We start from the raw sequence: 23,050 nt of genomic DNA, 5'->3' as shown, positions 1-23,050 counted from the left end.
TGCTCAACATTAAAAGTTTATATTTATTTACTTATTTATGGCATTTTATCCCACATTAAACATGAATTAGATTGAAACCTGGGATCATTTAATTTATTTTTTTCTGGAGTAATGCATTGTCCCCCCCCCCCCCCCCAGGCTCTCTCCATGGCTATAGCCAGCTCTGCAATTTAGGGGGGGTGCAGAGGTGGACGGGGGAGAGAGCCTGTTGTTAAACATTTACCAGCACACCACTGTACTTATCCCATGAATAAGCACTGGATTTTCCCAAGACCATCTTAATAATGGTTTTATTTTCAGGAATGTTTAAATATTTTTTATACCTTGCTATTCTGACTGCTTTCACCACATTTTCTGACAATGAATTCCAGAGTTTCATTATACACGGAGAGAAGAAATATTTTCTCTAATTTTGTTTAAAATGTACTACTTAGTTGATTTGTTGTGTGTCCCCAGTCCTTGAATTTTTGGAAAGAGTAAACAAGTGATTCACTTCTACCCATTCCACTTCACTCACTATTTTATAGACTTATATCATATCCCATCCCTCCTCAGCTGTCTTTTCTCCAAGCTGAAGATCCCTAGCCTCTTTAGCCTTTTCTCATAGAGAAGTCATCCCATCCTCTCTATTGTTTTTGTTGCCCTTTTCTGTACCTTTTACATAGGTATATAAGTACATAAGTGTTGCCATTCTGGGACAGACCAAAGGTCCATCAAGCCCAGAATCCTGTTTCCAACAGTGGCCAATCCAGGTCACAAGTACCTGGCAAGATCCCAAAACAGTACAACACATTTCATACTGCTTATCTTAGAAATAAGCAGTGGATTTTCCCAAGTCCATCTTAATAATGGCTTATGGACTTTTCTCTTAGGAAGATATCCAAAACTTTTTTAAACCTCGCTAAGCTAACTGCTTTTACCATATTCTCTGGCAATGAATTCCAGAAATAATTATACATTGAATGAAGAAATATTTTCTCTGATTTGTTTTAAATTTATTACTTTGTATAATCATTGCGTGCCCCCTAGTCCTAGTGTTTTTGAAAGAGTAAACAAGTGATCCATATCCACCGGGTCCACTCCACTCATTATTTTGTATATCTGTATCATATCTCCCCTCAGCCATCTTTTCCCCAAGCTGAAGAACCCTGGCCACTTCAGAATTTCCTCATAGGGAAGTCGACCCATCCCCTTTATCATTTTTGTCACCCTTCTCTGAAACTTTTCTAATTTCACTATATATATATATTTTAGATATGGTAACCAGAATTGCACACGGTATTCAAGGTGTGGCCACATTATGGAGCGATACAAAGGCATTATAACATCCTTATTTTTGTTTTCCATTCCTTTCCTAATAATACCTAACATTCTATTTGCTTTCTTCGCTGCTGCTGCACACTGAGCACAGGTTTCAATGTATCATCAACGATGACACCTAGATTCTTTCACTTGTCAGTGACTCCTAATGTGGAACCTTGAATCACATAGCTATAGTTCCATTAAACGTCATCTGCCATTTGGATGCCTAATCTCCCAGTCTTGTAAGGTCCTCTTGCAATGGATAATTTTTCCACTATGTCACTATATTTTTATTGTGTCATTACATAATTATATTACAATTTGTATATGTCTGTTAATTTATTCATCTGATTGTACATTTACTTCCCCCTGAGGAAGGCACACTGCTGAAACACGTTCCATGTTGGGTCTGGATGATGCATGTGATTATTAATGGAAAATAAACTTTTATTTTGAAGATATTGGTCTTCTGGCCGTTCTCTGAACTTTTTCTTCCATTCTTTTGTTTGCCTCTTGGGTTCCTCTTTCCCACATGCATCATTTTGCATTTGCTCATAATAAAAGTAATCTGCTATTTAGATGCCCAGTCTCTCAGTCTCGTAAGGTCTTCTTGCCATTATTCACAATCCTCTTGTGATCCAACTGATTATTTTGCCGGCAACTTGCTTTTAATATACCTAAAAAAAGTTTTAATATGTGTTTTTGCCTCCAACGCAAAATTCTTTTAAAGTCTCTCTTTGCCTTTTTTATCACCGTTTTACATTTGACTTGCAATTCTTTATACTGTTTCCTATTATTTTCAGGTGGATCCTTCTTCCATATTCTGAAGGATTTTCTTTTAGCTCTAATAGCTTCCTTAACCTCACTTTTTAACCATGACGGCTGTCGTTTGGTCTTCCTTCCTCTTTTTTTAATACATAGAATATATTTGGCCTGGGCTTCCAGGATGGTATTTTTGAACAGCATCCATGCCTGATGCAAATTTTTGACCTTTGCAGTTACTCCTCTAGGTATTTTTTTCCATCATTCTTCTCATAGTCTCCTTTATGAAAGTTAAATGGCAGTAGAGGATTAAGTGAGTTGTCCAAGATCAGAAAGAGCCACAGTGAGGTTTGACCTCTGACCTTCCAAGTTCTCAGCCCACTGCTCTAACCATTAGGCTACTCCTCTATTCCACAAAGGAATCCTGTTTGGAAGGAATAGATCCAAAGAAGCTTAGAAGAGATTAGAAAGCAACACTGCTAATTGGGAATTAGGCTATTATAAATGAAATATGTTGATCTGGGACCATGACTATAATCCCCAATTATGAAATCAATAAGAAACACAAGGCTAGCTAAGGTGCATGTAGCTTTTTGCTATTTTCTGAACCAACATCCACTGTGTCCTACTGGGGAAATTTCCAAACTATGCAGGTAGCCCATGTAAACTTTCCCTAGTATCGTTTTTTCAAAGGAAAACTATGTACATGGTTTTCCTCTAAAGACTGCCAATGTGTGTGTGTGTGTGTGTGTGTGTGTGTGTGTGTGTGTGTGTGTGTGTGTGCGTGGGGGGGGGGGGGGGGGGGGGGTGAAGTACCTGCACAGATTTGGACTTTTTCCCATCCAAACAACATGAACAGGTTTGAAAATGTAACATTAAAAACATTGTCTCCATTGACCTAACCTTGCCTTTGATCCTACCTATGCTGCTTTTACCTCCTCACAGGGTGGGCAGTTTTCTCAGAGTTTATTTTCTGGGTAAATAATCCTTAATCTAGCATGCAGCTTTTGAAAATTAACCTCACCATGACTAAATCTATAACAAACAACTTAATTCTATAAGGTCTAATTCATTGTGGCCTTTTTTTTAAATATTCTGTGTCTATAGGGAAAATGTTAATTAATTAGTACTTAAGAAACAATGAAGATACTTACCATGAAATGATTCAAAATGATTTATTAGAAAACCACATTCCTCTACAATTTTATCCTCTATAGTTCTCTTTCCCATGCCAAAATCTCGTAAGGTTGTTAGAGTAAACCTCCTCATCACTTTCCAGTTCTCACCATGAGAAAAAATGACACCTAGGAAATATAAAATAATTAAAAACAATCTTTGATTCACATTTCAAGATAAAAATAGGTAAAATAACACAAATGAGAGACTAAGGAGAAGAAATATAATGAATGTGTTGTTTATTTATTTTGTACCTGGCACAATGAAGGTTTAATTGACTTACCTCCAGTTACAAGGAAAAGGGAAAGGGGGTTGGATTTGATATACTGCCTTTCTGTGATTACAATCAGTTTACATATTATATACAAGTATTTATTTTGTACCTGAGGCAATGAAGGGTTAAGTGACTTGCCCTGGGTAACAAGGAGCTGCTGTGGAACTCAAATCCAGTTCTCCTGGTTCTTATCCCACTGCACTAGCCATTACACTACTGCTTTACATGTGGTGCTATCTGTATATTGGATTCTGTGACGTGCTTGGCTGTTATTCCTCTGATCATTGCAGCATGAAGATATAGCTCCATCCAGTGGCGTACCTAGGATAGTTGACACCCAGGGCTGGTCATTTTTTAACACCCCCCTCCAAAATCCAGTACTAGGCATACCGAGAATACAAAACACTCAGGACCTATAGAGCAATTCTACCATACCATAAGCAGTCATTTATACGAGTCACACATGGAAAAAGAAATAATCTTAAACACTACAGTGAGCACTAGAACATCAATTCACCTATTGTAAAACGAAACCAGACAGATAGTACAGATCGTCAATCCTGCACAGTCAATGCCAACTGAAAGTCATGTCTTTTTCACAAACACAGATACACCCTAATCCACTATAGAACAAGTAATCATAAACTTTCTATTTAGACAAAAATTAAACTGAACCCCCAAGATGCCAGACTCTGCATACAATGCAACACCACAGAAACAGAAAATGTCCCCTAGTACTGTGCAAAATATAAAGACAGCAGATGTAAATTTGAAAAAAAACTAACATACCAATCACCACTTTACAAATTAACAAATAGAAATAAAACAAATATAGAAAATAAAATACCATTTTATTGGACTAATACATTTAGCTGTCAGAGGCCAAAACCTTCTTCCTCAGGTCAATACAGTATAGTGTGTTACAGTGTCCTAACCTGACCTGAGGAGGGGAGTTTTATTCTCCGAAGGTTAGTCAAAATGTATTAAAATTAGTCCAATAAAAAGATTACCTTATTTACATGTTCTATTATAAACATTTATTAACACAGCTACAATACTACTTTATCCTAAAGCAAAAAAAAAACAAAAATATATATTTTATTTACAGTTTGTTGTCTCTGGTTTCTGCTTTCCTCATCTTCTTTTCACTGTCTTCCTTCCATCCAGCATCTGTCTTCATTCTTTCTGTCCATCCAGTGTCTGGCGTCTCTGCTGTTCCCTCCATCCAATGTGTGCCCTCTTTCCCTGCCCCTTCCATTCACTGTCTACCCTCCCTCTCCCCCCATCCATCCAAGGTCTGCCCTCCCTCACCACCCCATCCATTAAGGGTCTGCCCTCCCCTCTCCCCCCATCCATCCAGGGTCTGCCCTCCCTCTCCCCCCCATCCATCCAGGGTCTGCCCTCCCTCTTCCCCCCCCATCCATCCATCCATCCATCCATCTATCCATCCATCCATCCATCCATCCATCCATCCATCCATCCATCCATCCATCGTCTGTCCCCTCTCTCTCTCTGCCCCTTTTTTCAGCCCCCAGTTCCAGCCCTCTTATCCCACCTGCCCCTAGTTCTAGCCCCAGCCCACATCTCCCACTTGCTCCCCCTTTTCAGCCCCACTATCCCACCAGTCCGCAGTTTCAACCCCAGCCCTTTTCTCTCACCAGTCCCGAGCTTCAGCCCCAGCCACTTCTCCCTGTCCCCTTTTCAACCCCCAGTCCCCCCAGCTTCAGCCCCTGCCCCTTTTCAGCCCCCAGTTCCAGTACTAGCCCCCTTATCCCACCTACCCTCCTTTTCAGCCCCCAGTTCCAGCCCCCTTCATCCACATGCCTTGCATTAGGACCCCTTTTCAGCCCCAGACCCATTTTCCCACCAGCCCCAGGCATGGCTCCCATTTTCTCGCATAGCCCCTTCCCCACCCCTTTCTCCCCACCCGTCCCCTTCTCCCCTCTTCTCCCATCTGAGACCCCCCACCCCTTCTCCCATCTGAGATCCCCCTCCCCTTCCCACCCCAGTCCCCTTCTCACCTCTTCTCCCATCTGAGGCCCCCCTCTCCAGTCCCCTTCTCCCATCTGAAACCTCCCTCCCCAGTCCTCCTCGCCCATCTAAGCCCCCCCAACTCGACCCACCTACCACCTTCGATGACAGCCCTCATCTCCTGCCTCCATCTGGAGCTTTAAAAAAAAATCTGAAAAGCAGCATGGCAGGCAGCGCTTCAGCGTCTGCCCTGCCTGCTTGTAAAAGAAAGCGGCAAATCTCCTCGTCAACGTCGCGTCGGGTCTTCCCTCACTGGGTCCCGCCCTCCGTGAGGGCGGGACCCAGTAAGGGAAGACCCGACGCGACGTTGTGACGTCAACGGAGAGGTTTGCCGGCGCTTTCTTTTACAAGCAGACAGGGCAGACGCGAAGCGCTTTTCAGATTTTTTTTAAAGGCACAGGATGGAGAAGAGACGAGGGCTGACTGCAGTCTGCAACGGAGCACCCCCCCCACCCACTGACACCTGGGGCAGACCGCCCCCACCGCCCCCCCTCCCTTGGTACGCCACTGTCTCCATCAATCTCCTGACCAAGATATTTCTCTTAGTACTGAGGAACATTTTTACCTCAGAGATTATCAGGCTTATTTTCGAAAGAGAAGGACGCCCAGCTTTTGACTCAAATCGGGAAATGGGCATCCTTCTCCCAGGGTCGACCAAATCCGCATAATCAAAAGCCGATTTTGGGAGTCCCCAACTGCTTTCCGTCGTGGGGACAACCAAAGTTCCCGGAGGCATGTCGGAGGCATAGTGAAGGCGGGACTTGGGCGTGCCTAACACATGGGCATCCTCGACCCATAATGGAAAAAAAGCGCGTCCCTGATGAGCACTTGGGCGACTTTACTTGGCCCTTTCTTTGTTACAACCAAGCCATGAAAAGGTGCTCAAACTGATCAGATGACCACCGGAGGGAATCGGGGATGACCTCTTCTTACTCCCCTAGTGGTCACTAACCCCCTCCCACCCTCAAAAAACCCTTTAAAAAATATTTTTGCCAGCTTCTATGCCAGCCTCAAATATCATACCCAGCTCCATGATAGCAGTATGCAGGTCCTTGGAGCAGTTTTAGTGGGTGCAGTGCACTTCAGGCAGGCGGACCCAGGCCCATCCCCCTCTACTTGTTACACTTGTGATGGCAAATGTGAGCCCTTCAAAACCCACCAGAAACCCACTGTACCCACATCTAGGTGCCCCATTCACCAATAAGGGCTATGGTAGTGGTGTACAGTTGTGGGGAGTGTGTTTTGGGGGGCTTAGCACACAAGGTAAGGGAGCTATGTACCTGGGAGCAATTTCTGAAGTGCACTGCAGTGGCCCCTAGGGTGCCCGGTTGGTGTCCTGGCATGTCAGGGGGACCACTGCACTACGAATGCTGGCTCCTCCCATGACCAAATGGCTTGAATTTGGTCATTTCTGATTTGGGCGTCCTCGGTTTCCATTATCACCGAAAATCAGAAACGACCAAGTCTAGGGACGACCATCTCTAAGGATGACATAAATTTCAAGATTTGGGCGTCCCCGACCGTATTATCGAAATGAAAGATGGACGCCCATCTTGTTTCGATAATACGGGTTTCCCCGCCGCTTTGCCGGGACGACCTGCGAGGACATCCTCAGGAAAACTTGGGCGTCCCTTTTGATTATGCCCTTCCACGTCATTGGAACCAGCTGCAAAGCAGTTGAAAGCTCCAGACAAGCTGAGAGGATGCCTGGAACTGTACTAAACCTTAGCATTACTAGTGGAGTTAGGCCTCATATTGGGGAACAAGCTGTGGGATCTTTCCAGTAAAGTGCCTCAGCTTTGCTCTTGTTCTAGTTATATTCTCAGGGTTCTCTGGTCTTGTGTGCGCACAAAGTCCAAACCTATATGTTTTTATTTTATTTTAATTTTTTTTTTTTTTTGGGGGGGGGGAGCAGTAGTATCTGTTACACAGTGGGGCTCATTTTTGAAAAGAAAAAACACAAAAAGTGGCATAAAGCAGAATTTGGACATTTTTCTCACAAAAATGTCCCAATCATTATTTTCGAAACCCATTTTCCAGATGTTATTCTATACAGTTTGGCTACAGTGTGTACAAATATCAAGAGGTTGTTGGGGGCATATTAAGGGTGAGATTTGGGCATTCAGTTCCTAAGACCTGGACATTTTTCAGCCAAAATGGAACAAAACACAAATGCCCAGGATTAAAACTAGGATGTTTGGAGTAGACCTGTTTTTAGAATGAATAAGCCACAAAAAGTACCCTAAGTGACTAGATTACCACTGGAGGAATAAAGGAATGACCCCCCTTACTCCGCAAGTGTGTATTGATCCCCTCCCACACCCCCAAAGATGTAAAAGAAACAGTATGGCCACCAGCAGTTAGATCTCTGCTTCTCTTCCTCCTACTGCTCACCCCCAATGACCTCTCAGGGCAGAACTCACCTGCTGTCAGACTTGTGAGTTCTTGTACCAAGTAGAGCGCTGCTGAGCCCGGTACTCGGACCAGGTTCTGTTTGGCTGCCAGACAACCCCGGGTTTCACCTGCGCCGACTGCCGTTCCCCAGAGGTTGAGCCCCTAGGTGTGGGCGGCCTGCAGGACTTACGAGACAGAGCTGGAAGCAGGGTGGTGAACGTATTGGCCAGACAGGCAGCAGGTCGAGAGAGTAATCCAGGTACAGACAAAGTCAGTAGGCAGGCAGCAGGCAAGAGAGTACTCCAGGCACAGGTAAAGTCAATAGGCAGGCAGCAGGCAAGAAAGTAATCCAGGCATAGGTAAAGTCAATAGGCAGGCAGCAGGCAAGAAAGTAATCCAGGCACAGGTAAAGTCAATAGGCAGGCAGCAGGCAAGAGAGTAATCCAGTTACAGGTAAAGTCAATAGGCAGACAGCAGGCAAGAGAGTAATCCAGGTACAGGCAAAGTCAGCAACGAGGGACAAAGTAGAGAAGAAGCAAACTACTGAGCAAGTAACACCTACCAAAGTAGAAGCCGAAGCATGGAGTCCAGGAAGAGCTCAGCTGATAAAGTGCTGGTGTCTGACATCAGCAGGGACCAGCAGGGAGAAGGAGCGCAGCCATAGGACAAGAGCAGGGGAAGGAGGAACCGGAAGACCAATAGGAGAGAAGCAAGGGAAGCCAGGCAGAGAGAGAGCAGACCCAGGTGCATTGAAGCAAAGCATTCAAGGAGCCTGGAAGCCAGGCAGAGAGAGAGAGAGAGAGAGAGAGAGAGAGAGAGAGAGAGAGAGAGAGAGAGAGAGAGAGAGAGAGAGAGAGAGAGAGCAGACCCAGGTGCATGGAAGCAAAGCAATCAAGGAGCCTGCAGCCAGAGAAGAACTACACACACATGGCTCAGGGCTGTGCCAGTCAAGTGTGCGTGTCGACAGGACCCAACGCAGCCCGAGGACGCCGCTTGCATTGAGGTAGGGGACATGACACCTGCTCTGAGAGCCATACAGTCCCAGCACACTGATGATCCAGCAGCAGAGTGCTGATGAGAGTCCCAGAGGCAGGGCAGGGCAGGAGAGCAGTCCGGGACCGTGTAGGATGGACAGTTTGCTGAACCATGGATGCACAAGCCTGGAGATTCCCAGCAGTATGCTGACGCTGGAGAGAGTGGTTGGCGAAGGTGAGCGGGGAGTGCAGTGACCTTGGCACGTGTGGCTGAAGGAGGTGTGGGAACCCGTGGTGGCTGGCCATTTTTATAGCAACGCTGATGCAGGGCAACCTCAGCATTTGCAGCTGTAGGAGCAGCGAGAGACCCACGGCAGAAGGCAGTGCAGCGCTGTGTACGCCTTGTAGCGCTATAGAAATGCTAAATAGTAGTAGTAGTAGTAGCGGTGCTTTATAAGACAACAACAGACTCTTCGATCACCTCCTGTACAGTGAGTGAGCTCCAGACAGTGTACCTGGTTGGAAATTGCTCTCGGACGTCGTAATCAGCCCGTCGGCTGGGGCACCAGCTGCATCTGCAATGCAGACACAGGACAGCAGCCCCCTGGTGCAACACTGGCCAGGTAATGGGGTACCTGAAGCAGTGAGAAACAACGAGGCAGATGGCTTCCACTGCAAGGTCAATGTGACACTGACTGCCTAGAACCCAGAGGAACAGGGGCAGCCCCCCCCCCCCCCCCCCCCGTAGCAAGTGAAAGCCACCTTTTAGGCACTGGCAGATCAGACTTGATGGGTCAATCACGACAAGAACCATGTGAGTGGTACAGGTGGAAGGCGGAGAACTCCCAATACAATGTGACCAGAAGCAGCACAGGCGGCCGGGGTCAAGGAGAGAGGGTAACTAAGGGATTCACCTATAGCGGGGGATGGCCCCTAATGCACTGCGATCAGAGCAACACAGCAGCCTATGGCCTCTGAACCATGTATGAAATGCAAGCATCCTAGAAATGAGCTGTCCCAATACACACTAGCAGCAAGTCATTCCAACCAACATCCTAATGAACAGCGGACCACAGCTCAGGCTCAAACTCTGGGGTTAATCTCCTCTATCTGTACATTTTCCTCTGCTGCAGTATCCATTGAATTACTTTGAATGTTATTTGAGGACAATTTCCCACTGCTGCAGATACTATACTGTGTATTGATTATCCCTTTCTTTTATGACTCCCTGAATCTCTAATACAGTATTTGTGACTCTTAACCTATTATTTCAGAGACCTTTTTCTTCCTGGCAACATTTGCTGTATTGTGTGCTATATTGTGTGGTAACTGATATCACGTAATTTGCCAGATCTCTGCTACCGTATCATTTATTTTAGTTACTATGAGCTCTATCCTACTCTCTACTGCTAGATAAACGGATCTTAGATAGTTGCAGCTCTTATCTGTAATACATCTTTTGAGACAATTTACATTACTGCAGAGACCACTATCAGGCTCATTTTCGATAGAGATGGATGTCCAAAAAGTGACATAAATCGGCACTTGTACGTCCATCTCTCAGAGACATCCAAATCGGTATAATCGACATAATCACTAACCCCCTCCCACCCTCAAAAAATGTCATTAAAAATATTACTTACCAGCCTCTATGTCAGCCTCAGATGTCATACTCAGGTCCATGACAGCGCATGCAGGTCCCTGGAGCAGTTTTAGTGGGTGCAGTGCACTTCAGACAGGTGGACCGATGCCATCCCCCCTCCCTGTTACATTTGTGGAAGAAACAGTGAGCCCTCCAAAACCCACCAGAAACCCACTGTGGTGCCCACCTTCACCCGTAAGGGCTATAGTAGTGGTGTATAGTTGGGGGTAGTGGGTTTTGGGGGGCTCAGCACACAAGGTAAGGGAGTTGTATAGCTGGGAGCATTTTATGAAGTCCACTGCAGTGCCCCCTAGGGTGCCCGATTGCTGTCCTGGCATGTCATGCGGACCAGTGTACTATAAATGCTGGCTTCTCCCACGTCCAAATGGCTTGCATTTGGACGTTTTAGATTTGGATGTCTTTGGTTTCGAAAATCTCCTATGCTCTATAAGCCTTGTTGACAGCTTCCGTGAGTTTTGCCCCACTTATATCTTTCTGCATGGACAGATGATCGCATACACCACCCAATCGGAATGACAGGTGGTAGTGTGGTAGAGTTTGTATATCTTCCCTGATTGTGGGTCAGTAAAATCAGTTACCTCTAAAATATTATCGCAAACACTGCAGGTACTGCACTCCTTATGTCTCTCTCCCTGCAGGTTCGTCGTACACTCTTTAAACGGGGCAGGTGCCAGGATCTCTTTTAGGTTCCTGCCTCTACTGAATGCCATTCTGATTGGGTGGTGTATGCGATCATCTGTCCATGCAGAAAGATATATGTGGGGCAAACCTCACGGAAGCTGTCAACAAGGCTCATAGAGCATAGGAGTAAAATATCAACAATAAGATTACAGCACCACTTGCAGCACATTGCAATACCTTTAAACATACTTTTGGATCTTTGAAATGCGTAGTTTTGCAGCAGATGAGGTGGAATACCCTGGGAGGTGATAAGAAACTAGCACAGCTACAAGAAGAACAGAAGTGGATTTACCGTCTTAAAATGATCCAGCCAAACGGATTAAATATTAGGATTGAATGGAATCAATTCTTCTAAGATGCATAGTGAGGGTAGTGGGCGGTCCCAGACTAAACACGTCGACTAAGGGGAGGAGTAAGGACTAGGGCATGTGACGTCAGAGATTTTTAAATCCACACCATTTTTACGTGTCCGATACGATGAAAGGAAGGTTATCCAGCACTGAAAGTAAGACGTCGTATATGGGGATAGAATATATGCGGTTAAGATACAAGATAAGGACGATGTAACTGACTTTTCTTCCTTTTTTCAGATCCCAGTTTTTGTACATCGCGGACCCTGATGCAGGAGTTGAAACCTTGGCCAAAGTTGGGCCGTGGTTAGTGGTTAGAGATTCAGCAGTCTACTGGGTGACTTGAAAGATGTCGTTTTTCACATTTAAATCTAACAGCTTTGCTGAAGAGTTAGTGAAAGCATTAGCAGGAGGTTTTTCAGCCGGTGATGAATGTGTTGGCCTCCCTTAAGTTAATTACTATATTAACAATGGAGTGTCCTAATGTTTATTTGAGGCTTTTGCTCCTTAGACAATTCTACTACATCGTGAACTGTAGATATCTCATATTTTTGATTTAGTCATTGTTAAAACAGGTCTAGCTCAAAACATCTTAGTTTTAGTCTTGGGTGTTTTTGTTTTGATCCATTATGACAGAAAAACATCCAAGTCTTAGGAATGCCAATAACCTGTCCTTACCACACCCCTTTGTGATTTGAACGCACTACATACCAAAAGATTTTAAAAAATGGGTTTTGAAAATAGAGATTTGAGTGGTTTGGCAAGTAAAATGTCCAAATGCCTATTTATGGCACTTTTTAAAATGTTTTTCTCTTTTCAAAATGAGCCCCATAGTAAAACTGAATAGCCCACATTATTATTGCTCATCATACATCACCAAAGCTGTACCTGATGGTTTCTGTTAAGATACACATGTGCATGTACATTTTGATTTGCTCTGCATGTTTTCTGTATGTGAATGACTGAGTCACTATTATCTGTGTTCCACTTTTTGGTTTGCAAGATAGCTTTTAACTTGCTATGAATTTTTATGATTTGGCTATTAGCATCAATTATATTTTTTCATTATTTTTTTTATTATGCTATTTATTTGGGTATTAATTTCAGTTTTGTTTGTTTAACAGTTGTCTACCCCTGATGCAGCCAAACAAAGGTGAAATGTGGCCATGCCAGGCAATGTTTTATCCTTTCTGCTCTAATACATTTTTCACAGAGTCTACTTTCATGTGTATGTTGGTCTTCTGTTCATCTGCATGGCTTGAGCTTTTGCAGATCATCACCTCCTATTGTTTTGCAAAATCACTAGGGCCCAGATGCACAAAACCTAATGAGCCAGCAGTGCGGTTTTTATACCAATTCTAGCCAGTTTAGTGAGCAAGGAGTAAAACGAGACATGCACAAAAGGAATCTCCGAGCTCTTTTCCTATCACGGTAGCAGCTAATGAAAATAGAGTGCAAAGCTATTATAAGGAGCTAATTATTGTTCAAGTATGCTTGCAAGGTGATGCACAGTCGTTTTCTGACCCAATGCACAGAAGCAGTCCCTAGCTTTACCATGGAAAGGTTAACAGGAGGTCTGGAGCTGTCAGTCCTGACAGCTCCAGACCTCCTGTTAAATCTGAGTGAGCTGTACACAACATAATATCATGGCAGAAGGACTGCTTTCATCCAGAACAGAAAAAAAAGTGTGACAAAAATCCAACCTGAAAGGCTGTAGGGAGCTGGTGGATCCCTGTGATTGGAGGAAAAGATCCTGCTTCAGCTTTCCGGGGCCAGGCAGAGATGAGAGAGAGCTGCAGGAGTTATTGTGCTGCCGCTGCCCTGTCCTGCCCTCTGGCAAAGAAGCAGGGGCAGCAGAAAAGAGAACCCTGGAGCCCACGAGCGAGAACCCGGGGTTGGGGGTCTGCTCTTCCTGAGGGCTGCAGGTGTTTCAGCTGTCTCCCTCCTCTCGCCTTTTGCGCTGAAGAGAGTGGCAGATTGCTAACTCCATGCTCCAAGCATCAGCGGACACCCCCCCCCCCCCCCCGGCAGGAGAGTGCAGGCTCCTTGCTTGTTTTTTGAAAAAAAAAAAAAAAGAAGCTATGCCAGCTCTCATACATGCAGCTTGTCTGCGTGTGTGAGAGCCATCTGTAGCATGCGAAGAACAGCCACGTTTAGCGATGGGCTGCTTTCTGCATGCTCAGCTGGCCGACTGGCTTCCCCCATATCACATGCAAATGAGCTGGGTCGGAAAAGCAATGAGCACCTCATTTGCATGCGATTCTCTTTGGGAATCCATCTGTATTTCCAAATCGGTAATTTTTGCTGATTTGAAAATACGAATGGATTCTTAACGGGGAACTTAGTGCATCTTGGCCCAGAATGGCTCTCTTTACATACCTTTCTGTTGCCTAAAATTAAAACTCCTTACGGAACTACCTGCTTGGTGCATAGTAAAGCTATATTAAATTGCTAATATGGCTTAGTAAATAATATTAAAAATAATAATTACCATGTCCATTTGACACATCTTCAAACGATGGAACTCTGGCCCTTTCTTCAAATTCATCAGCATGGCTCACAAGAGCTTCCTTCACAGTTTCATATCCTGTTAGTATGACCATCTTCTTCATACCCATCTGAATGCTGAACACAGAGCCATATTTCTCAGACAACTGAAATGCAGAACATAACAGAAATTAATTTTGAGAGGGCAATCCTTTTCTCAGCGGTATGAAAGCATCAATAATCTAGAATTATGAACCCTAAATTTAGAAGTTTTAAAAATTTTACATGAAATTATACAAAAAGGCCCATTTTACCATACTGTGGTAAAAGGGGGCCCATGGTGGCATTGGCACACAAATTTGCCATGTGCTAAGGCTCCCTTTTACTGCACTGGGTAAAAGGCTTTTTTTTTTTTTTTTACAGGAAATGACCATGTGGCAAGTTAACCACTTGCCACATGGCCATTTCCTGGGGGAACCCTCACAGCCACATATTTAGGAGGCAGTAAAGACTCTTGCAGTAACCCGGCAGTAACCAGGCGGTGCAAGGCATTGCCCAATTACTGCCAGGTAAGCCCTGGGGCACAAATTAAAAAACAAATTTTGAAATACCAGAAATGGCATGTGGAGGGCAGTCACTACTGCTAGACACCTGCGGGGGTAGTGCCTGATCGGCACAGGGAAAGCGGTGGTACAGGTACCACCACTTTGTAAAAGAGCCTCATGTCTTGAGGAAGCGAAGTACAATTTAGAAATTTCACATAGCCCTACACATGGGTGGAAGAAAAACCAAGGAAAACTGAATCAAGGTAAGTAAAAAGAAACTAAGAAAATGCAGGAATTCCACAAGCTACTACTACTACTATTTACTATTTAACATTTCTAAAGCGCTACCAGGGTAACACAGCGCTGTACAGCAGGGGCGTATCTGCGTGGGGCCACAGGGGCCTGGGCCCCCGCAGATGTCGCCCTGGCCCCCCTCCCCGCCGTCAACCCTCCCCCGCTGCTTACTTTTGCTGGCGCCGAGGTCCGACCCGCAATCGCCGTTTTTCGTCTTCCTCCGTGGCCATGCTTCCAGGAAGTAACGCTGCAGTGCTGATTCGTTGAATCCAGTTCGGCGTCTGACGTCAGACGTCGAACTGGATTCAACGAATCAGCACTGCAGCGTTACTTCCTGGAAGCATGGCCACGGAGGAAGACGAAAAACGGCGATTGCGGGTCGGACCTCGGCGCCAGCAAAAGTAAGCAGCGGGGGAGGGTTGACGGCGGGGAGGGGGTGGAGAGAGGAGGAGGCGGCGGCGGCGGCGGCGGCGGGGGGGGGGGAGGGAGGCAAAAATGTGCCCCCTCTCTGGCTCTGGCCCCCCCTACCGCCGGATTCCAGATACGCCCCTGCTGTACAGTAACAAAGAAGGACAGTACCTGCTCAAAGGAGCTTACAATCTAAAGGACAAAAAGAGCAGTCAATCAAATTAGGGAAGTCTAGATTTCCTGGATAGAGGTACAATGGTTAGGTGCCGAAAGCAACATTGAAGAGGTGGGCTTTGAGCAAGGATTTGAAGATGGGTAGGCAGGGGGCTTGGCGTATGGGTTCAGGGAGTTTATTCCTAGCATAGGGTGAGGTGAGGCAGAAAGGGCGGAGCCTGGAGTTGGCGGTGGTGGAGAAGCTAACATGTTAACACTAATCAGACCTATCAAGAATTAACCCTGAGAAAGATTTTTAGTTGAAAAAGCTTTTGAGAAATACATGACTAGGGCAGCCGGTATTGAGCAGAAGGGATGACTGCTGAGAATCCCATTGTCACTATCTAACTAATAGGATTTTACCTCTTGTCTTATATCTGTCATACGTAGGCAGACCAATATTTGACCAGCTGGACGTTCTGGCCTTTTCTAAAAAGATGAAATGTTAGGAGAATCTGGGAGTAACATATTGTAATCAGAAAAAGGACTGGGTTGTAGGAGAAAACTCTTGTGACTATAAAACCCTGCCTCATTGTTTTGAAATCCAGTCTTTGGTTGTTTCTGTTCCTCCCCATCCTCTGACCCTAGTCACAAGGCAAGAGCCTCCATGCCTAAGCCTTATCTTTATAGCCCAGATAATATAAGCCACTATAGAAAATTCAAAGGAGTTGGCAAGAGTTTTATGTGTATCTATGTGACAGCCACTGAAGCACTTGCCCTAGTGGATTGGTCTATTTGTCTATTACAGCAAGGTGACCTAAGTTTCACCCTAGCTACTAGCGATCCAAGAATATCACAAAGCTGAAGAAAATACATCACGTACAACATCTACAGGGTTCCTAGGGACAAAAATTGCAAGTACCAGATCCCAAGTACACAGAACCTTTCCTTGAGCCATATGGCAGCCAACATCTGAAGTGTAAGTGGAACTTATAACGAACAGTGCTGCACTGCTATCCTCAGTAGCAGGCATCTAAGCTTAAAGGAACTGTGCATTGCTAGCCACGGTAGTAGACATTTGGCTTAAAGTAACTTTGTTGGCCATCTGATAACCTAGTAGTGGCAGCCAGGAGTTAAGACTTTGTCAAAGAATGAAGTGGGAGTTAACAGCTTTGGAGATTTTGTGTATACATTGATTGCTACTGCTGCCTTTGTCTGTTGCCTCTGTCATACTGTGAGTTGCCAATGATTAGTTTAGAACAACCCCTATGGAGCTGACTGAGTTATTGTGTTAAAAGATTGAACATAATTCTGTGGAGGAGTGGCCTAGTGGTTAGGGTGGTGGACTTTGGTCCTGAGGAACTGAATTCAATTCCCAGCACAAGCAGCTCCTTGTGACTCTGGGCAAGTCACTTAACCCTCCATTGCCTGCCACATTGAGCCTGCCATAAGTGGGGAAGCGTGGGGCACAAATGTAACAAAAAAAAAATCATTCAACCTCCTGGTATAAACCAGGACCAGCCCTGATTCTGAAATCAATAAATCTTCTTTGTGTACTGGGTTCCCACTATCTCCAGGTACCTCTAGGTGACTACCTAACAATACACTAACTCAGGTTTACATATGTGTAGATTCTAACTCCATCCTCTTTTTTCATAGCAGCGCAGTACATAGCAGTACTGGTCCTTTGGGGTCAGAAATATGCAACCATGATACTCTTGAGTGCCCTCTTTTAAGGTAATACCCTCTTTTTTCCCCTGCTTACAACAGTTTGGATACATGCACCTGAATCACCTTTTATCTGGAAAGATTTTTAATAAAATTTCATTTGAGTCGTTTAAGCTGCCCTACTGTGCCTTCTATTCTCTACAATTTTCCTTACAACAGAAACTGATTTTACCCTAACACAGGCACCTGTTGCTGAAACATGTTGGTCAGTGGCTGACTGAATAATAGGACAATACATGTACTACTGTTAATGGCTGTTTTATTAATAAATTGCATTCTGATGGTTACTGGCTGTTTCTATTGGCTCTTTCTGTGCTGGACTTAAATTCTAGTTCTGCTCAAGCCAAACCTAAACCATGTCCAAATCATACCCCCTTGCAATCTACATATAGGGTCTAACTCTATATTTGGCGCCAAAAAAATTGGCATGAATGGAAAATGTGCCTATGTGTATTCTATAAACCAAGCCTAAAGTTAGTCATGGTTTATAGCACCATCCACACAACTAAAATTTAGGCGCAGCCATTTAAACCACTGAAAAGCTGGTGTAAATGCTCAAGCCTAACTTTAGACAAAGAATGGGTTATTCTATAACACTGCATATAAATGTTAGGAATGACCATGACACACCTATGCTCCTCCCATGACCACACCCACTTCTGAGATCCACACAGTAGAATTTACGCAGACTACTTTATAGAATACGCTTAGTGAACATTTCATGCCAATTAGAGCTGATAGTTGCTTTTTAACATCCAATTACCGGTGCTGATTGACTTGTTAACCAATTGAGTTGTACACGTGTAACCCACTGTTACTGATAATACTGTACAACTGCAAATTGGGTACTGCTGAGAATTGTGGGAAGTTCAAACAGGCTGTGAGAAAGAGAAAGAGAGAGAGTTCTGTTAATCTCAGAGATATTCTACCTTGCTGTTAAGGTAAAATCTGTTTTACAAACAAGAACTTGTACTGTGGAAGGAAATCAAGCTTGAAACACTGCAGATTTCAGAGGTTTCCAGTCTCTCAAGGAAGAATCCAGCTTTGGATAGCTGTCAGTTGCGTTACAGCTTCTCCTTCCTCCCATTCAGGAAGTTCAAATCAGTAAACAGTACCAGATTGAACTGAACTTTATCAGCTGCTATGCAAAGACTCATAACTACTATAGATAAATGTATACTTCAGCCTGTTAAACCTTAAGCTATCATTTCTTTGCATTTAGAACTGCTGAGAATTGTCAAAAACAAATAATTGAGCTGTTGTTTTTCCTTCATAAACATGTATGATATTTGATACAAATGACTTGTGTGATTTCATTGCTGATGCTGGGTTAACTTTAAAGCTTGAAATCTGCCCTGACTCCCCATTTCACCTGGAAGAAGTAAATAAAGTGTCACATGCACAAATCAGAATACGCCCAGATTTCAGCATGCAACTCTAGTCACACTATATAGAATTTGCAGGATAGTGCAGATATATATGTGTAAATGCTGGCTTTCTAAAATTGGATTTTACATGTGTATGTGATATACATGCAGGTAAGGCTTCTAAAATAAGAGCCTAAAGCATCCATGGAGGAGCAGACAAGGTCTTTCTTTTATTATGATTTTTTTTTTTTTGGAGGAGGACGGCAAACTATCCCAATATAACCAGGAAAGGAGTAGATCAGAAAAAACAGGATGGGTATAACAGCATAGCAAGGTGCTGAGGCCTAACAGCTTTGAATTCCAAGTAGACCATAATGAGGCCTAACTGAATGAGTCAAGAACAGAATTAAAACCATTCAATTCAAAACCACTGAAAGAACCTAAACATTTTCAGGTTAATATTGACCCCTGGAGGTCAGTTTTATAAAAGAAACCAGCTACCATGGCCAGAAAAGTGTGTTATTCTGTATTGATATCAAGAGAGTGTCTGATGCTGAATATCATGACAGGGTGATCAGCACCAATTCTGTCTGGATAGTGGAGATATTAAGCCTGCTATCTGGTATCTAACTGGATATCATTAGCATAGTCTTTTCTATAGCCTTAACTTTAGCTGGATAAATATCATCTCTAACCGAATAACTGGTAACTCTGCCCTAGCTTCACCCATGGAGCACTCGAGCACCATCAAGAAAGTACTGCTCAATAATCTGGTCAGAATTTTATCTGGGTAGTAGACATTACTACTAGATAAGTATTTTCAAATGTCAAACCATACCTTTTCTAAGATCTGTTTCCCTTTTGGATCTGTCTGAATGTATATCACTATTTACAAGTTTTTCATCCAGGATCTTTTCTAAAATTCTCTTATGCTCAGCTATGCTAGATGCTCTAATCACATCATCCATTAATAACGTCCATAGCTTGGTTTTGAATTTGGTGAGAAAAACGTGCTACAATTTGTTTTATATATGATATCTATTAGTTCCATATAGTGCTCTCTAGTCTATTAGAAATGGGAAACCATCCCCAAAGTATTTTTCATCCCACTCACAATTTTATAAACCTCCATCATATCCCTTCTCCTAACTAAAGAAGTCCAACCCAGTTTTTACCAGCTTCTTCAAGTCAAGTACTCCCTAAGTTGAACAAATTTCAACCCCCAAGCTTCAATCGGCAAAGAATTTGAAATGAACACAAATTGGGCAGGTGGCACCTTGGCCTTCTCCTTTCATCTCACACACCACACTCCAAAATATCAACATATGATAAATCATCTAAGAAGAAGGGTGGATTTATTATGGCCATAGCATTGTACTACTTACATATGTTAAGCACAGTTTACAGTATCATGCAATTACATATATTGATGCAGCTTATATCATAACGCAATTATATACATGAATCCTTGTTAATATTCTATCTAAATAATTTCAAGGTAGGGTGTCTAGCCTTTCAAGTCACACAGCTCCAACTATTTTTGCCTTATCAGACAAGATGCCTTTTTGCCCTGTCTCCTTAACCGTGACTCCTTTTCTTGATGTCTTCAGCCCCCCCCCCCCATTCCATAAAGGTCTGTCTTTCTGGCACTGCCCCCCCTCCATAGAAGAGGGTGACTGCCTCGGGTCTTTGATATCATCCATGTCACTGCTAGCATGTGACAAAACAACTTCACATTTGACTACTGTTAAAGCTTGGTTTGGTATATACATACTGCTGTGTGATCTATCAGGCTAGGACCCACCGCCACAGACCAAGGCAGCGACACCTCGCTTGTCATGGTCTCCCTACCTCCCCTACTCATAGCTGCGGCCATTCCTTAACTGGGGTATTCATAAAGTCCAGGAATAGGCAGCTGTAACCTACATATAGATTAACTTCATAATACTATTTGTTTTGAAGGTAATAAAATTTGACTCCCTCATCATGCAGCAGCAAGAAGCCATCCTTAGAAATGACTTGAGCACTCTCCTGTGGCAGCAACTATGGTTATATATCCCAACCTAAATTTAAAAACCCTTTCTAGGTGATAAGCATAGTCATTTTGTTTAAACAACTGGGGGGGGGGGGGGAATCAGATGGTAGTATATTAAAGAATATATTTGTATATATTTATACTGTACACTGTGCTCATTATGTTGAATTTTAAAATTGATTAAGCTTGGAAAGTTGGAGCATGAAATTTAGCTAATCTGTTGATGCATATTTAGGAGGTATTTCCATAGACGCCCGGTATAAGAGGCTTGGAGAGGCTAAGCCTCCCCTGCTGTGCTCTGAGGGGTTTAAATTGTTGATTTACCTCCATCCTCACAGCAGGAGCTGCAGTGAAAGCCTTCTAGCCTTGTGAATCAGTTGTAGAAATTGGTTTATGGTTTGTTTACCTTACTGCTGGGAGAGGGGGGGGGGGGGGTTGGCTGGAGGTGTCCTGGGTTGCCAGGGAGATATTTAATGAGGATGACTTCCTGACCTGCACTGAGGACAGATAGCAGCAGAATCAGATACTGGCCCAGCATGATCAGAAAAAGTCACCAGACAACAAAGGTAGAAAAGATCATTTTATTTTCATTATAGTGTTTGGAATACGTATGTCCACTTTGAGAATCAGGTGCTCAACATTAAAAGTTTATATTTATTTACTTATTTATGGCATTTTATCCCACATTAATTAGGGTGTTTTGTGGCTCTACATGAGAATTGTGATGATATGATCCCTTGTTTCATATTGTTGACGGTCTGCATTTTCCGTATGGGTGGTATATTGGTGTATTAGGTTCTGCCCAGTGTAATATTTATGGTACAGTAAGGTTCTGAGTGTGTTTTTGTACAAAGTTGTGCATAGTGTTTGCAGTTGAGCGATTGTGCTTAGAATATGCTTTGAGCAACCACTTTATTCTTTGACATATGATACATATCTAATATCTAAATTTAATAAAGGATATTAATTGTGACTTTTATTTTTATTTATTTATTTTTTCTGTGTGTTATCAGACAATTATGGATTTAAGCTCCACCCCTGGCCCCACCCCTAACCCCGCCCCTTTAGCCTCCCCAAACAGTTGGGCCATTGACCGCCTATGGGTATTTCATACAGGTTCTATAAGAATTCTGCAAAGTAGAAGTAGTTATGATCTGCAGCCACACCTCTTTGGTAGGCAAACCTAGAAGGAACACAGAGGGGCCTACAGCAGGTCTGTGAGAAACATAATTTGGATAATGGTTTATGGGGCAGGCTAGATCTCCTTCAGCTTTATGGAGTATCACTTGACTACTCTTATTGGCTTGATCTGCTTAGGATTTCCGGATGATAATTTGCATCCTGCTGCCCACACATTTAGACTCATGAACATGTGAAAAGCAAATATACAATTATTAATGAACTTATATAGATAGATATAGATATTTTTTACAGCTATTTGTTCCTCTATCCTTGGACTCACTTCCTTCATCATTCTGGTCCTGAGTTAATAGAGAGAAAATATCTATAACTCTCTCTTCCAAATCTTCTTAAAAAGATGTTTTTATGGAGACAACTTTCACGAGTGTAGAGACATCACAAAAACATTGTCAATTGGGTCTCCCGCAGAGGGTGATGGCAAATGTGTCTACTCAGAACTGACACTATTGGATCCTGGATTGTTAAAACCCAAAACATTGCCAGGTGACTTGTCTTTTGTAGTCTTTTTCTTCGTAAAGGCCTTTAATACATTTTGTATAACATTGTGCTTGTTCTTTTTACCGACCCCATGAAACTTCAAGAATTTGTAATTGCTAAAGAAAGTTTGAGAAATCCCTCTGGGGCAATTAACCAGAACAACGCTGCTGTTTGATTGTATAGTTGGTTTAACCTGTGTTCAAAAATTTAAGATGATAATGTGTTCAAGTACAATTTCTGATTCTTGGATCCCACCGGTGGTGGTTTATGAAAATGAGAATATTTTCCTGTATGCAATTTCTGTAATGATCTAATTTCTAATAATTTCTGTTATTGCGTTCTTTTGTGAATGTTATAATTTAAAACTAATAAAGAAATAAAAAAAAAAACAAAAAAAAAAACATTGTGCTTGAGCCACAATAGGAGTTTCACTGGTGGGGTTGTCAAACAGTGTCCATACCTGGTCTACCTGGATATGTAGCTTGCAAATCAGGCATCAGGTGCCATATCCGTGTTTTGGGGGAAATCCTGAAACCCTGACTGGTTTGTGGACCTTGAGTACAGAGGTTGAACACTCTTGCTCTACACAAAAATGATGACAAAGAAGAAGTGGGAACTGCAGGCCAGTAAGCCTCACTGTGGTGGTTGGAAAAATAATGACAGCATTAATAAAGGAAAGGATTGTGAACTTTCTAGACTCTAACAGGTAGCAAAATCCAAGGCAACATAGCTTTAACAAAGGAAAATCA

At 43.3% G+C, this 23,050-nt stretch overlaps 1 protein-coding gene across 3 annotated transcripts in view; it reads right to left on the bottom strand.

Moving 5' to 3' along the window:
* Nucleotides 1-23,050, bottom strand: part of LOC115467064 (cytochrome P450 2K1-like) — an 85,889-nt gene that overhangs the window by 39,917 nt on the left and 22,922 nt on the right. For 2 of the 3 annotated variants that reach the window (XM_030198742.1, XM_030198740.1), the window contains exons 2-3: nt 14,099-14,261; nt 3,219-3,368 (exon numbers count right to left, since the gene is read on the bottom strand). In XM_030198742.1, coding sequence (XP_030054602.1) covers nt 3,219-3,368; nt 14,099-14,261 — 313 coding nt within the window. Of the gene's footprint in view, nt 1-3,218; nt 3,369-14,098; nt 14,262-17,985; nt 18,096-23,050 lie in introns of those variants that run through there. The other variant, XM_030198741.1, reaches the window with a different exon arrangement.

The sequence above is a fragment of the Microcaecilia unicolor genome, chromosome 3 (assembly GCF_901765095.1).
Source record: "Microcaecilia unicolor chromosome 3, aMicUni1.1, whole genome shotgun sequence".
In the NCBI taxonomy this organism is placed as follows: Eukaryota; Metazoa; Chordata; class Amphibia; order Gymnophiona; family Siphonopidae; genus Microcaecilia; species Microcaecilia unicolor.
Note: the sequence above shows the minus strand (reverse complement) of the source record. Positions and strands in the feature narration are given on the sequence as shown.